The 13321-nt window shown below is 35.4% G+C and overlaps 1 protein-coding gene and 1 pseudogene across 2 annotated transcripts; both read right to left on the minus strand.

The window, feature by feature from the left end:
• Positions 1 to 140: 140 nt before the first annotated feature.
• Positions 141 to 2259, minus strand: LOC125222965 (cytochrome P450 CYP749A22-like; annotated as a pseudogene). Its single transcript, XR_016130756.1, has 5 exons — positions 1972 to 2259; positions 1661 to 1884; positions 1353 to 1585; positions 907 to 1285; positions 141 to 824 (listed from the first exon to the last, which is right to left on the minus strand). The product of XR_016130756.1 is annotated as a cytochrome P450 CYP749A22-like (transcript).
• Positions 2260 to 6814: 4555 nt separating this feature from the next.
• Positions 6815 to 9209, minus strand: LOC125222966 (cytochrome P450 CYP749A22-like). Its single transcript, XM_048125882.2, has 5 exons — positions 8772 to 9209; positions 8416 to 8639; positions 8090 to 8322; positions 7598 to 7976; positions 6815 to 7514 (listed from the first exon to the last, which is right to left on the minus strand). Exons 1-5 carry the CDS (start codon positions 9037 to 9039, stop codon positions 7086 to 7088), a joined length of 1533 nt encoding a protein of 510 aa, XP_047981839.1. The 5' UTR covers positions 9040 to 9209; the 3' UTR covers positions 6815 to 7085.
• Between the last annotated feature and the right edge of the window lie 4112 nt (positions 9210 to 13321).

Genomic DNA, 13321 nt, shown 5'->3' on the forward strand with positions numbered 1-13321 from the left:
ACCTTCACGTTCAGAGCAGACATCTCGATTTACCAGACAAAACCCTCGCAGCGGAATTCAAAACCCTAGATCGAAAACCAAGGCTCTGATACCAGTTTGTTATGACAAATAGGGCAATTGTGAATCGAGAAACAAAAGAACGTAAATAGACACAGAATTTACGTGGTTCACCAACGTTGTGTTGGCTCGTCCACGGGCAAAAACGGAGAACAAATTGTATTATGACTGCGATTTTCAGATATAGATTATGTGCTCTACTCCTATATATATAGGCACACATAAGACAGACTGGGCCTAGGAAACATAATCCTATCCCAATTAGGAAACCTAATCCTATACAAATTCAAGGCATACTAACAAAGGTGATGGTACAATACAACTCTGCTTAGTCTTGTTTTAAAGCGGCTGAAGCAAGATCCCAACTCCGTGCTGCGGGTGAGCAGAGAAGACCATCAAAGGCGAGTGAACATACTCCGGTGAGAGTGTGAACTTGTAACGTTGGAGGATCATCGAGAGCGCTATCTTTGCCTCACTGATCGCCAAATTAAGGCCCACACAAGTTCGCGGTCCATACCCAAATCCCAGGAAGGCTGTGGGGTTGCCATTCGTCGCCTTAGCCATCCCTTCAGAGAATCGTTCCGGTTTGAAAAGGTGAGCGTCTTGACCCATATGTCAGGATTCCGGTGGATGGCTAGAGGCGGAATAGAAACTTTCATATTTGCAGGAAATACATATTTTCCCAACTTCACTCTGCTGCCTATTCTCCTTTGAATAGTAATTGCTGGGGTGTATAGTCTCAGTGTTTCGTATAATATCATGTTAACCTGCACAACAAACATTTATCAAAATTACATCATGTTACACTTCTTAGAGTATTTGGGAGACAAAAATATCAATCTTTTGTACAGTTTTTAATCTGGGAAGGCCATCCGAGTAGGGATTTTGTTGACCGAAAAGCTGTAACACTTCTTCCCTGGCTCTCTGTTGCCAGTCTGTGTGGATTGCAAGGAGAAATGTGGTCCATGATAGTAAACTGAATGTTGTTTCTTGTCCAGAAAAGTAGAATGTTTTACATTCATCGATGATTTCAGCTGCTGATATCTGGCTCTTCGGATCTGTGTAATGGTGACCTTTTAGGAGCGATCCTAGAAAATCACTACCGAAACTGTCTGCTTTGCCACTTTGAACTTCAAACTGTCTCTTCTTTACTAGTTCCATGATAGAATCATGAAGCAACTGCTCGGTTTTGTCTGCTTCGATGTCATCCCGTGTTCGTATAAATCTTCTGCCATGCCAAAAGTTATATCAGATTAGATGCATTAGTATTTGCATGAGAGAAACATATAACATACCCAATGCCAAAAAGTCTAATCTTGAACACATTTCTGGAAATCAATACACCAAGATTGGACAACATATCAAATATCTTTCTCCCTTCCAAATAGCTACTTCCAAAAGCTGTTCTAGAAATCACATCTGGGCTAAGAAGCCTGAAATCGCCGCACACCTCGATCTCTTTACCATGGTAACTCCTCCATTTCTCAAGCATGGTTTCAACACAAGAAATCATGGCAGGTACCATCTCCTATGTACCAACATGAACAGACAAGGATTAATTATCTCTTCTTGAATAAAAATGATTAATGGTACTATTTAATACCTTGAGGCAGTCACCATGGAAAGCATGATTAGACAATTTCCTAAGCTTAGACCATTTTTCACCTTCTGCCACAATAAGTCCATCTCCTACCAATTTCTTGATGTAGCCTTTTGCTATGGTTTTGGGATATGTACCTTCTTTGTTGCTGAGGATTTCTTTGATCAACTCTGGCTCAGTAACAACTATTTCAGGTTCAGTCCCAATCCAGTGAAGAAAACTATTTCCTGTTTCAATCAATTTAGACAGACACAAGTGAATTAATAAAATGAGTCTAAAATAATAAACAGTCGCTGAAAAAGTAATAGTATTACCATATAATTTAATCCAAGAATACAAATGAGGCTGAATTATTGGAAATATATCATGAGATATGTCCATAGTAGCTGCATCTTTAGTTTGCTGCTTTATCTTGATGATCTCTTTGGTGGTGCCATGGAGGAATCTGTAAGGAGGGCCTCTGATTCCTTGAGTCTCCATCATACGTTGAAGACGAAGAGGAATCCAACATAATTTGTACAAGATGATTGAAGGAATTATAATCAACACAAAAAGGGATACAGCCATAGCTAAAAGGGGAATCATGGCTTAAATTAATTAAGAGTTTGGGGTTGATTACTATGTGTAGGAGGGAGTATTTGAGTGGCTTCCTTCTACACGTTGACAAGACAAAATTACACATTTTTCACACTTGTAACATATTTTTTCCAATAAATGCGTCCACTTCACAAGCCGTGTTTCACAATTTATCTACTTCTATAATCTTCTTTATTCAATTTGTCTCTTTCAACGGATCTCGCGAATCATATCAACAATAACTCGAGAATTATATTAGGAGTCTCGTTGTTGATGGACACAATTTCGATTCGCATAATCCATCATTTGCTCTATCTTTCCACTCAGTAAGAAGAGCCCCGACAAAACCAGGATTTAATATGAGCGTTATGGCTTGATATAGGCATATTCATAATCCTGAAAGAAATTATTAGAAGATGATTAACAGAAACTAAAGATATACACAATTGCCAAAAAAATTATTAGAAGATGATAATACTAGTTAGAGACACATACAGTCGCAACTCGCAATATAAGTAGTAGAGTTGATAAACAAATGAACTAAAGAACAAAGTATAACTGAGAAACAAATGGAGGATGTGTAGGACACTATTTATCATCATATATTCAAGATTACATAATTGAATATAAATAAAGCAAGATCTTCGAACATCATGTATTTCACGTAGTAACCATAAACATAATGGATCGAAAACTTACCTTTATGATCCATAGCGGAAGCGATTGGGGAAGACGGAGAACTTCCTCGGACTTTCTTTGGTGTAGTAGCGCAACTCTAACTCCAAGGATTTGTTTTTCTCTCTTTCCCTCGTTTATGTGTTCTCTGTAATGTATGTGATTTGATGAGGACAAACCCTAATTATTAAACCTTAAAGCCCTTTCCATCAAAGTGGCTAATAAAATAATTAATATGGACATTTCTTATTGATCAAGTCAATTCTAATCACATCATAAAATATATATATATATATGCACGTTTATTTACTTAGTAATCAAGGAATAGAATATTCCTTTTACTATAATGATTACCACAATTTTGCCAATTAATGGCACTCAAATCTGCACATATATATATATCCATATATTCTCCTTTTCCATATTAAGATAGGAACATGATATTAGTCAAACTTAATGACTAATCATGATTTAGGGAATATATTATGGATAATTGATTAAACGTCCATTTTTCATTCTAATTAATACAATAATTAATTGATAACTAATTAATTAGGGAAAAATGTGTCTTATACCAAATACATGTATTATATGAAAAATCCAATTCTATTTAGGATTCTATTGCATGTCACATATGTGAGACATAAAACTTACAGGATGATGAATAAAACTAGAGATTTATACCGTCACCACATAAGTAGTAGAATTGATAAACAAATGGATTAAAGAATATATTTTTTTAATTCAAAGATTATACTTTTAATTTCAAATGTACAAATATAGTACTCCTTTCATCCTGTCATAAGCGGGAACACTTCTTTTGGGCATGAGATTTAAAAAATTGATATTTAAAGAGTAAAGTAGAGAGAAAATAAAGTATGAGTAAAAGTATTTAAGTGAAAAGGGAATAAAGTACGTGAAAGAATAAAGTAAGTGAGAGGAAAAACGTATTTCCACTTGTTTTGCTGATAGTATTTTATTTGTTTTACTTAGTATATCCACTTGTTTATTCTAGTTTTTGTTTAGGTTTGATATTATGGTTGCACCTAACTTGTGGAGCTTTTAGTTTATTAGTTGTTGTCCCGTTGTTAGGTTCAAGTCACCTTTGCATTTGGACCATGTTTGGAATGATATATTTTGATTTTATTGACTTTATTTACGGGATGTGGTTCTGCCCAAACCCCTCACCGTGGTGGGTGTTTTTTATTTTAAAAAAAAAAAGCTTCCTAGCCATTGAGAGTTGATCCAACTCTTGGAGAGAGAGGAGGCTATCAAAACTGAAACCTACATGGTATTTTTGTTGGAGGATACTAAGAAGATTTTCGAGCATTGCGTCGTCGATAATATTGAAAATCCAACTATTGCCAAAAGCAAAAGGCTTTAACGTTCTAGCAAAAAGTATCTAATAACGAACAGGCTTAAAAGGCTTATATAAAAAGTTTTTATTTTTAAGAGACGGACTAAAAAAAAATCTATTTTTAAGAGATGGACTATTAATAAAATAGATAATCCATTAAATATTGAAAATGATACATTTATGTTAATTTATCAATACTCATATTTATAATACTTAGGTTGATTAATTGTTTAATTACTTATTGATTATTTTATAATTGAATAAGGTTATCTACTATCGATTCGATGTCGATTACCTGATCATGTATGCCCAGTTCTCCATTAGAATAGAGAACCATTCAATCTAGCTGAGGTATCGAAATAAATCTGAGTTTTTAGCTCAAATAGTAAATCAACAACCGAATCTAGGAGTGGGAATTCGGTCGTTCCGACTGAACCGATTAGTCGGTACTCCCATTTTTTTTGAAATCCAGAACCGAAACCAAACCCTTTGTCGGTTCGGTTCCTCAAGGAACTGATCGGTTCGGTCTTCGGTTCCAACGAAGGAACCGAACTCAAGTGCAATATAATACATTAAGTAATAAGTCGTGAAATCAAAAGGACAAAAACCATGATTCCATTCCATCATAAAAAACCAAAATTCCAACAAAGTTTACAAAACTAAGTCCAAAACCAATATAAACCAACATTATTCATCAAACTAATTTTTACTTTTCTAAAACAATAATAATAAAACTAAAATAAATATATAAAAATTAAATATTTAGAAAATAACGGTTATTCGGTTCTAACCTTTCGGTTCTCGGTAAGAACCGGAACCAAAATTTGCTTAACCTTATTATTTCGGTTAAAGGTGTCAAGTGGGCCGGGCCGGTCCAGCCCGGCCCGGGCCCGGCGAGGCCCAGCGACTTTTCAGCCCAGCCCGGCCCAGGCCCATGTTTGTGGCGGGCCGGGCCGGGCCTGGGTTTTGTTTATAAATAATGGGCCCAGCCCGAGCCCGGGCCCAGTTGGTAAGTGGGCCGGGCTGGGCCGGTCCTGGACTGGGCCAAGTTCAAAATTTTTATTGTGCTAGATAAATATTAATTTTTCTATATTGGAATAGTATATAGTGTATAATGATTTATAAATATATATTTCCACAAAATAAGGAATCAAGATTTTGCTACAATTTAATATATTCCCAAAAAATTTGTGTATTAATGTTATAGATTACACACGTAAATTAACCATTATCCCACAAAATTAGAATCATGACACACTATAATTATGGAACTATTTTTAATTGAGATATATGAAGTAAAAACTAATACTATCTATAATTATGCAAATCAATTAACCATTGAATTATGCAAATCAAATGTATTTATGGAAATCAAACTTGTTATAAGTTTTAGTTTAGGTTGAGTAATTAATTAATTGATTATTTTTTGCATAATATCATTAATAAAAAATTTATGAAAACATAAAAATATAAAATAATCATGCATCTAACAATATATTAATAGAAATGAATATGCATGAAATCATATCCAATCTTCATTGTTTATACTCATATAGTCATATGCATATATACTAATACTACTACCGTAAGGCATACACATTAATGCATATTACAATTTGCATATAAATAGTAAAATAGATAAGTAGTCATCACTATTCACTATAATTAGGGAGCTATATATGATAGAGATAAATTATTAACAACTAATCTCTATAATTATGCATATCAAAATAATTATACCACAATCAATTTTAGGATCCTCTGCTTTTTTTTAAAAATAGTCAATACTACTCTATAAATATGAAAATCAAATTTATTAGTATAAGTTTTGATTTAAGTTGAGTAATAATTGATTAATTGAATATTTTTGCATAATGTTATTAATAAATAGTAGATATGGACATGTTATTAGTATATTATTATGTTATCCACAATTAAAACAATTGAAAGAACAAACAAATATAGGAGTAGTAGTATAAAACCAAGCAAATAATTAGATTCTGCCGGGCCTGGGCCGGGCTTCGAGTGGGCCTGGGCTCGGGCCGGTCCTGGGTTTGTAAAAAGGCCCAATTGGAGCACAATTCATCTACTCGGCCCAGCCCAAGCCCGCTTCATTTCATTGGCGGGTCGGGCCTGGGCCAGCCCATACCGGGCTTGGGCCGGGCTGGGCTGGGTCGGCCCGGCCCATTTGACATCTCTAATTTCGGTTTTCGGTTTAACCTTATTTTTAACCGAGAACTGAAAAAATAAGGTTCGGTTCTGTTTCCCCAGACCTAACCGAATCGCCCTTTGTAAAATAATTCATCCCTAAAGATTTATCACTCCTGCATCGAATTGTCTTGATTGAATTTTTCAGTGTTGGCGTCTGCTTAACAAAAATTTGAAATCTCCGACACCCACAAATCGAAAAAGGGGTCAGTGGAAGTCTAACATCTCTTGGATTCTTTTCCTCTGTTTTTCTGTGCTTCTATTGCCTCGGATTCTTACATAAAGTATGGATGGCCCCAATTCGACTGCAAGCAAAAATGAAGTCCCAGGGATTATACAGATTTCCACAAATCAATGTATATCTCACATCATGAACATGTCTATGCTTGGACCAAGGCCTATGGTAAGAGTATAAAACCCCAACAAAATTATTCACCTAGTTACTATTACAACACAAGGAGTATAACCAATTGTTTCAAGATCATAGATTATAAGATCTTGTAAAATTCTATGAGTAAGTCTGTAAATCAAACAAAACAACATACTTCCATGCCAAAGTAGTACTCTATAATTATAAGGTGATGGTACAGCACAACTCTGTTTAGTCTTGTTTTAAAGCGGCTGAAGCAAGATCCCAACTCCGTGTTGCGGGTGAGCAGTGAGGACTATCAAAGGCGAGTGAACATACTCTGGTGAGAGTGTGAACTTGTACCGTTGGAGGATCATTGAGAGCGCTATCTTCGCCTCACTGATTGCCAAATTGAGGCCCACACAAGTTCGCGGTCCATACCCAAATCCTAGGAAGGCAGTGGGGTTGCCATTCGTCGCCTTAGCCATCCCTTCAGAAAATCTTTCCGGTTTGAAAAGGTGAGCGTCTTGACCCCATATGTCAGGATTCCGGTGGATAGCTAGAGGCGGAATAGAAACTCTCATATTTGCAGGAAACTCGTATTTTCCCAACTTCACTCTGCTGCCTATCCTCCTTAGAATATTAGTGGCTGGGGTGTATAGCCTCAGTGTTTCGTATAATATCATATTAACCTGCACATCCAAACATTTATCAAAATTACATCATGTTACACTTCTTACAGTATTTGGGAGGCAAACATATCAATCTCTCGTACGGTTTTTAATCTGGAAAGGCCATCAGAGTTGGGATTTTGTTGACCGAAAAGCTGTAACACTTCTTCCCTGGCTCTCTCTTGCCAGTCTGTGTGGATTGCAAGGAGAAATGTGGTCCAAGATAGTAAACTGAATGTTGTTTCTTGTCCAGCAAAGTAGAAGGTTTTACATTCATCGATGATCTCAACTGCTGATATCTGGCTCTTCGGATCATTGTCGTGATGACCTTTTAGGAGCGATCCTAGAAAATCACTACCGAAACTGTCTGCTTTGCCACTTTGAACCTCAAACTGTCTCTTCTTGATTATTTCCATGATAGAATCATGAAGCAACTGCTCGGTCTTGTCTGCTTCGATGTCATCCCGCGTTCGTATAAATCTTCTGCCATGCCAAAAGTTATCACATGATCAAATTAGATGCTGCATTAAATCAAACAAAATGCCCACACAACAAATATGTTAAGACTAGCATCTTAACATAAACATATAACATACCCAAAACCAAAAAATCTGATCTTGAACAGATTTCCGGAAATCAAGACACCAAGCTTGGACAACATATCAAATATCTTTCTCCCTTCCAAATAGCTACTTCCAAAAGCTGTTCTAGAAATTAATTCTGAGCTAAGAAGCCTGAATTCGCTGCAGACCTCGATTTCTTTACCATGGTAACTCCTCCATTTCTCAAGCATGGTTTCGACACAAGAAACCATGGCAGGTACCATCTCCTATTCAACAACATAAACAGACAAGGATTAATTATCTCTACTTTGCCCTTCTTGAATAAAAATGATAAATCTTGTACTATAGTACTTTATTACCTTGAGGCAGTCTCCATGGAAAGCATGATTAGACAATTTCCTAAGCTTAGACCATTTTTCACCTTCTGTCACAACAAGTCCATCTCCTAACAATTTCTTGAAGTATCCTTTTACTATGGTTTTTGGATATGTACCTTCTTTGTTGCTGAGGATTTCTTTGATCAACTCTGGCTCAGTAACAACAATTTCAGGTTGAGTGCCAATCCAGTGAAGAAAATTATTTCCTGTTTCAATCAATTTAGATATCAGACAGACACAAGTCAGTTAATAGGTTTCTACTACAAAATAGAATATATCATCAACTTGAACTGAATTTAATATAATAAACAGTTACTGAAAAAATAATATATTACTACCATATAATTTAATCCAAGAATACAAATGAGGCTGAATTATTGGAAATATATCATGAGATATGTCCATAGTAGCTGCATCTTTTGTTTGCTGCTTCATCTTGATGATCTCTTTGGTGGTGCCATGGAGGAATTTGTAAGGAGGGCCTCTGATTCCTTGAGATTCCATCAAACGTTGAAGACGAAGAGGAATCCAACATAATTTGTACAAGATGATTGAAGGAATTATCAACACAAAAAGGGATACAGCCATAGCTAAAAGGGGAATCATGGCTTAAATTAATCAAGACTTCAAACGCTAAACCTTGTGAAAATATACTCACAATAGGGTTGATTAATAGTACTATGGGAAAGTCTGTATGCAGACAAAGATTAGTATAACGATGAGTTTCTTTTCATGTACTATTTCATTTTACTAGAATAATCTACAAATCTAAATTTTCTAATAATTTTATACTATTAAAGGATATTTTAAAGTTTAAATAGACTCCAAAAATATCATCTCTCTTATATTTGAGAGGCTTTAAAGTTAAATAGACTCCCAAAATATTATCTCTCTTACTCCCTCCGTCCCATATAATTTAACACAATATTCTATTTTGGGCCGTCCCACATAATTTGTCTCATTTCACTTTTGCTATTTTTGGTAGTGGACTCTATATTTTACTAATTCACTTCTACTCACATTTTACTATAAAATTACTATTTTAAAAGTAGGACCCATGTTTCATCAACTTTTTCAACTCACTTTCCATTACATTTCTTAAAACTCGTGTCGGGTCAAAGTGTCCCAAATTATGTGGGACGGGGGGAGTATTTTTGAGAGGCTGTAAAGCTTAAATAGAGTTCCAAAATATCATCTCTCATGCGTTGCTTCTACGTCTTAGCCTCTATCTTTGAACTTGCAACATATTTTCAAACTTATAACACATTTTTCCCAATAAATCCTCTTCACACGACACGCCGTCAGCTACACTTCCACAATTTGTCTATATTCTTCTTTATTCCTCTTTCAAATCAACAATAACTCGACAATTATATACGGAGTCTCGGAGTTGATCCACATGGGCTCAATTTCGATTCACATAATCCATCATTTGCTCTGTCTTCCCACCCAATTGATACTCTGTCGGAGCCGGTGACAAAACCAAAATTTTAGCACTAGGTTCATGTTACTATTCCCTCTGATTCATGGAAATTAGTTATTTGACACGTGTTTTTTTTATATGTATAATTGATAAAGTAAGAGAGAAAATAAAACATAGTTGAAATTGTATAGCGGATGGGGGTCCATAAATATTCCATCCGTCCAAAAAAAATAGAGCACACATTCATTTATGGAAAGTTTTCAAAAAATAATAATCATACACACCATTCCACTAACACTACTTCTCACTTACTTTTTCTCCTTTTCTCTTACTTTGTCCCCTTCTCTCTTACTTTACCAATTCTACATTAAAACCCGTGTCATACACAAACTGCTCTATTTTTTGTGGACATAGGGAGTAATAAAGTACTCCATCCGTCCCGCTTTAGAAGTCCCGGTTGAGTCAGACACATGTTTTAAGAAAGTGTTTGAGCGTGTAATAAATAAATATTGTAGTTTATGTTGGGATCCACTTTTAATTGAGTGTGTGATAAATAAATGTTGTAGTGGATGTTGAGACCCACTTTTAACAATTTTTTTACTTACTTTGATAGACATTTTTTATTAGTACATCTCAACCGTGACTCCTAAAGCAGGACGCCCGAAATTGATCAACCGGGACACCTAAAGCGGGACAGAGGGGTAAAAAAAAAGAGAAAAATATTATCATAAATGAAAATAGATTTTTTCTATAGAACGGATGAAAAACAATATGACATATTTCTATGGAAGCTATGAAATTTTTTGATTATACCGTCACCATAAAGAGTTGTGACATAAGCATAGGCTTAATAGGATATATACAGGTTTGTGTTAAATGACAACACCTCTTAAAGTGACACCGTGACACCACATATACAACAATATTATAAACGCTACACAATAATATTCAATACGCTAGACAGCAATCTATAGATTGTTGTCTAGCGTGTTGGATATTGTTGTCCGAGAAAAATTGATGTATAATGTATAAAATATTGCTGGCCGTTATTTTTTTCCTTTAACAATTTTTTTATTTCCACATGGCAGCTGATTATTCGTCCACATATACAAATGATTGGTTAGGAATGGTGGTATGGTGTTACTTTAAGAGATGGCGACACCCTAGCATTCACCTATATACATAATCATAGAAAAATAATTATAAAATTATAAATAGAGATTAGAGATACAATAGTCGCAACATAAACAATAAAGTTGATAAACAAATTAATTAAAGCATAATTATTTTAATGAGATTTAATTAGAGGAAGATAATTAGAATTGAAGATGCATACAATCACGACATAAGCAGTGAAATTGATAAACAAATGAATTAACGAATATATTTATTTTTAAATCAAAGAGTAGAACTTTTAATTTAAATGTTATAGTATATATAATATGTTAGATAGCAAGAGAATAATTAGAAAATTATAATAAAAACTAAAAATACATATAGTCTGATATAAACAGTAGAAATTGACGGATAAATGAGTTAAAAGAATATATTTTTTCAAAATAAAAAATACAATAGTTTACAATTAAATATACAGTTAAATAGATGAGGCCATGTGAGTACTCCACAGAGCAGCGGAACCAAGTCGTTCAATTCATCCTCGGACGTTGCATCAATGGTAAACCAGCACACAGGACCTTCATGGAAGTTGCAGCAAAGTTATCCATATCCAGGTATACTTGCTCAAGATATTGGGATGCTGCCAAAAAGCAAAAAGAAAGTGGAAAGGCAATTCAATTAGTAAGTGGTAAGAAGTTAGAAAATATTCACACTATTCATCTTGATCTCACTTTACTTCAAAGTCTCGACATCTCTAAAAGGTCCACCATTAGAACTTTAGCTGTTGGATTAAAGTACAGTAAGTCAACTGTTGGGAGATGGGTGAAATCAGGGATGATTAGGTCTCACACTTCAGCAATACGACCTAATTTAACTGCCCCTAACAAGATGTTACGATTACGATTCTCTTTAGAGGCTTTGGAAGTAGACAGGTTTATACAGAAAATCAAGTTTAGAAACATGTATAACACTATCCATATCGACGAGAAGTGGTTTTACATCACAAAAGGGGCTCTGAGTTTTATTTGGCACCGGGGGAGGATGACCCACATAGGAGTTGTCAAAATAAGAAATTCATTTAAAAAATTATGTTTATGTGTGCTGTGTCTAGACCGTTATTTGTAGAAAATGGAGAAGTATTGTTTGATGGAAAAATCGACATGTTCCCTTTCACAAAACAAATTCCAGCTAAGGAGAAAAAGTAAAAACAGAAGTGCAGGAATTTTGGAGATAAAGCTTATACAAAGCATAACAAAGGAAGTGACTAGGGATTTCTTGATCAATAAGGTAATGTCTACGTTACTTTGCATTACTATTATGCATTTAATTCTGCACTATGCATTTTAGTGTATCAAAACATTAAACATAAACCAATGCATATGAGTACACCTAAGGTAAGATCTGTGAAACTCGCTCTTTACGCACACTGTAAGTAAACAAGTAAAACTGCAAACAGGTCAAGCAGATTTACTGGACCAACTGGTCAGCAGAACCTAGACCTATTCGGATGTCGTCGGATGCGCTACAAGAGCTGCTATCAAAACCTTAACCCTAGCAAACCGAGACCTCATCTATAAATAGAGGCAACCATCATCAGAAATAGAGCGAGGATCTTCTTGCTCGCTCTTAGCTCACACTCTCACACACAGTTTCTCTACATACTTAGCTAGAACGGGGCAATTCTGAGTTTTGGGTAGTAGTTCGACGTCAGTTTGTGGTGTTACACCGTCGTCACGGAGGGCGAAGATGTTGGGGTTTGGTGCCCCTTGCACAGCGGAAGACTTGTACAAAACAAATAAATCTGATAAGGATCTATTTGATCGATTATGCGATTAATCAATTCACATGTTAAACAGATAATTGCATGCTAGAACGCAAATAATTCATGCTTAGAAAAATATAAATCCTAAACATGATTTCTACGGTTTAGGGTTATCGATTTTTATTCTCCAAAGAATCGAATTGCTCGCGCCTTCTCCACGTGATGATCTTCAATACTAGACCACGGATCTTCTGACTGGTTCCCGAACTGTATTCCGATATTAGTGTGGGCTGATCTTATCAAAATACTAGGACTCGGAGGAGCTGAAATTCTCACGGAGGAGAAGTTAAATAATCATTTCCTTGTCCCCATATGAACTTGCTATTTCGTAGGATTATTGTCCCCATATGAACTTGCTATTTCGTAGGATTATTTGAGAAGTCTGCCCATATGAACTAGCTTCATAAATTTGCTAACCAACCGATGGAGACCGTATACAACGCACTTGTTGTAATCATCACTTAGATATTTTATACTCCCTCCGTCCCACATTTGGAGTCACTTATTGTTATGGCTCGGATATTAAG

The sequence above is a fragment of the Salvia hispanica genome, chromosome 1 (genome assembly GCF_029641045.1).
Source record: "Salvia hispanica isolate PSC_SH4W2 chromosome 1, Shi_PSC_v1, whole genome shotgun sequence".
NCBI classification, from domain to species: domain Eukaryota; kingdom Viridiplantae; phylum Streptophyta; class Magnoliopsida; order Lamiales; family Lamiaceae; genus Salvia; species Salvia hispanica.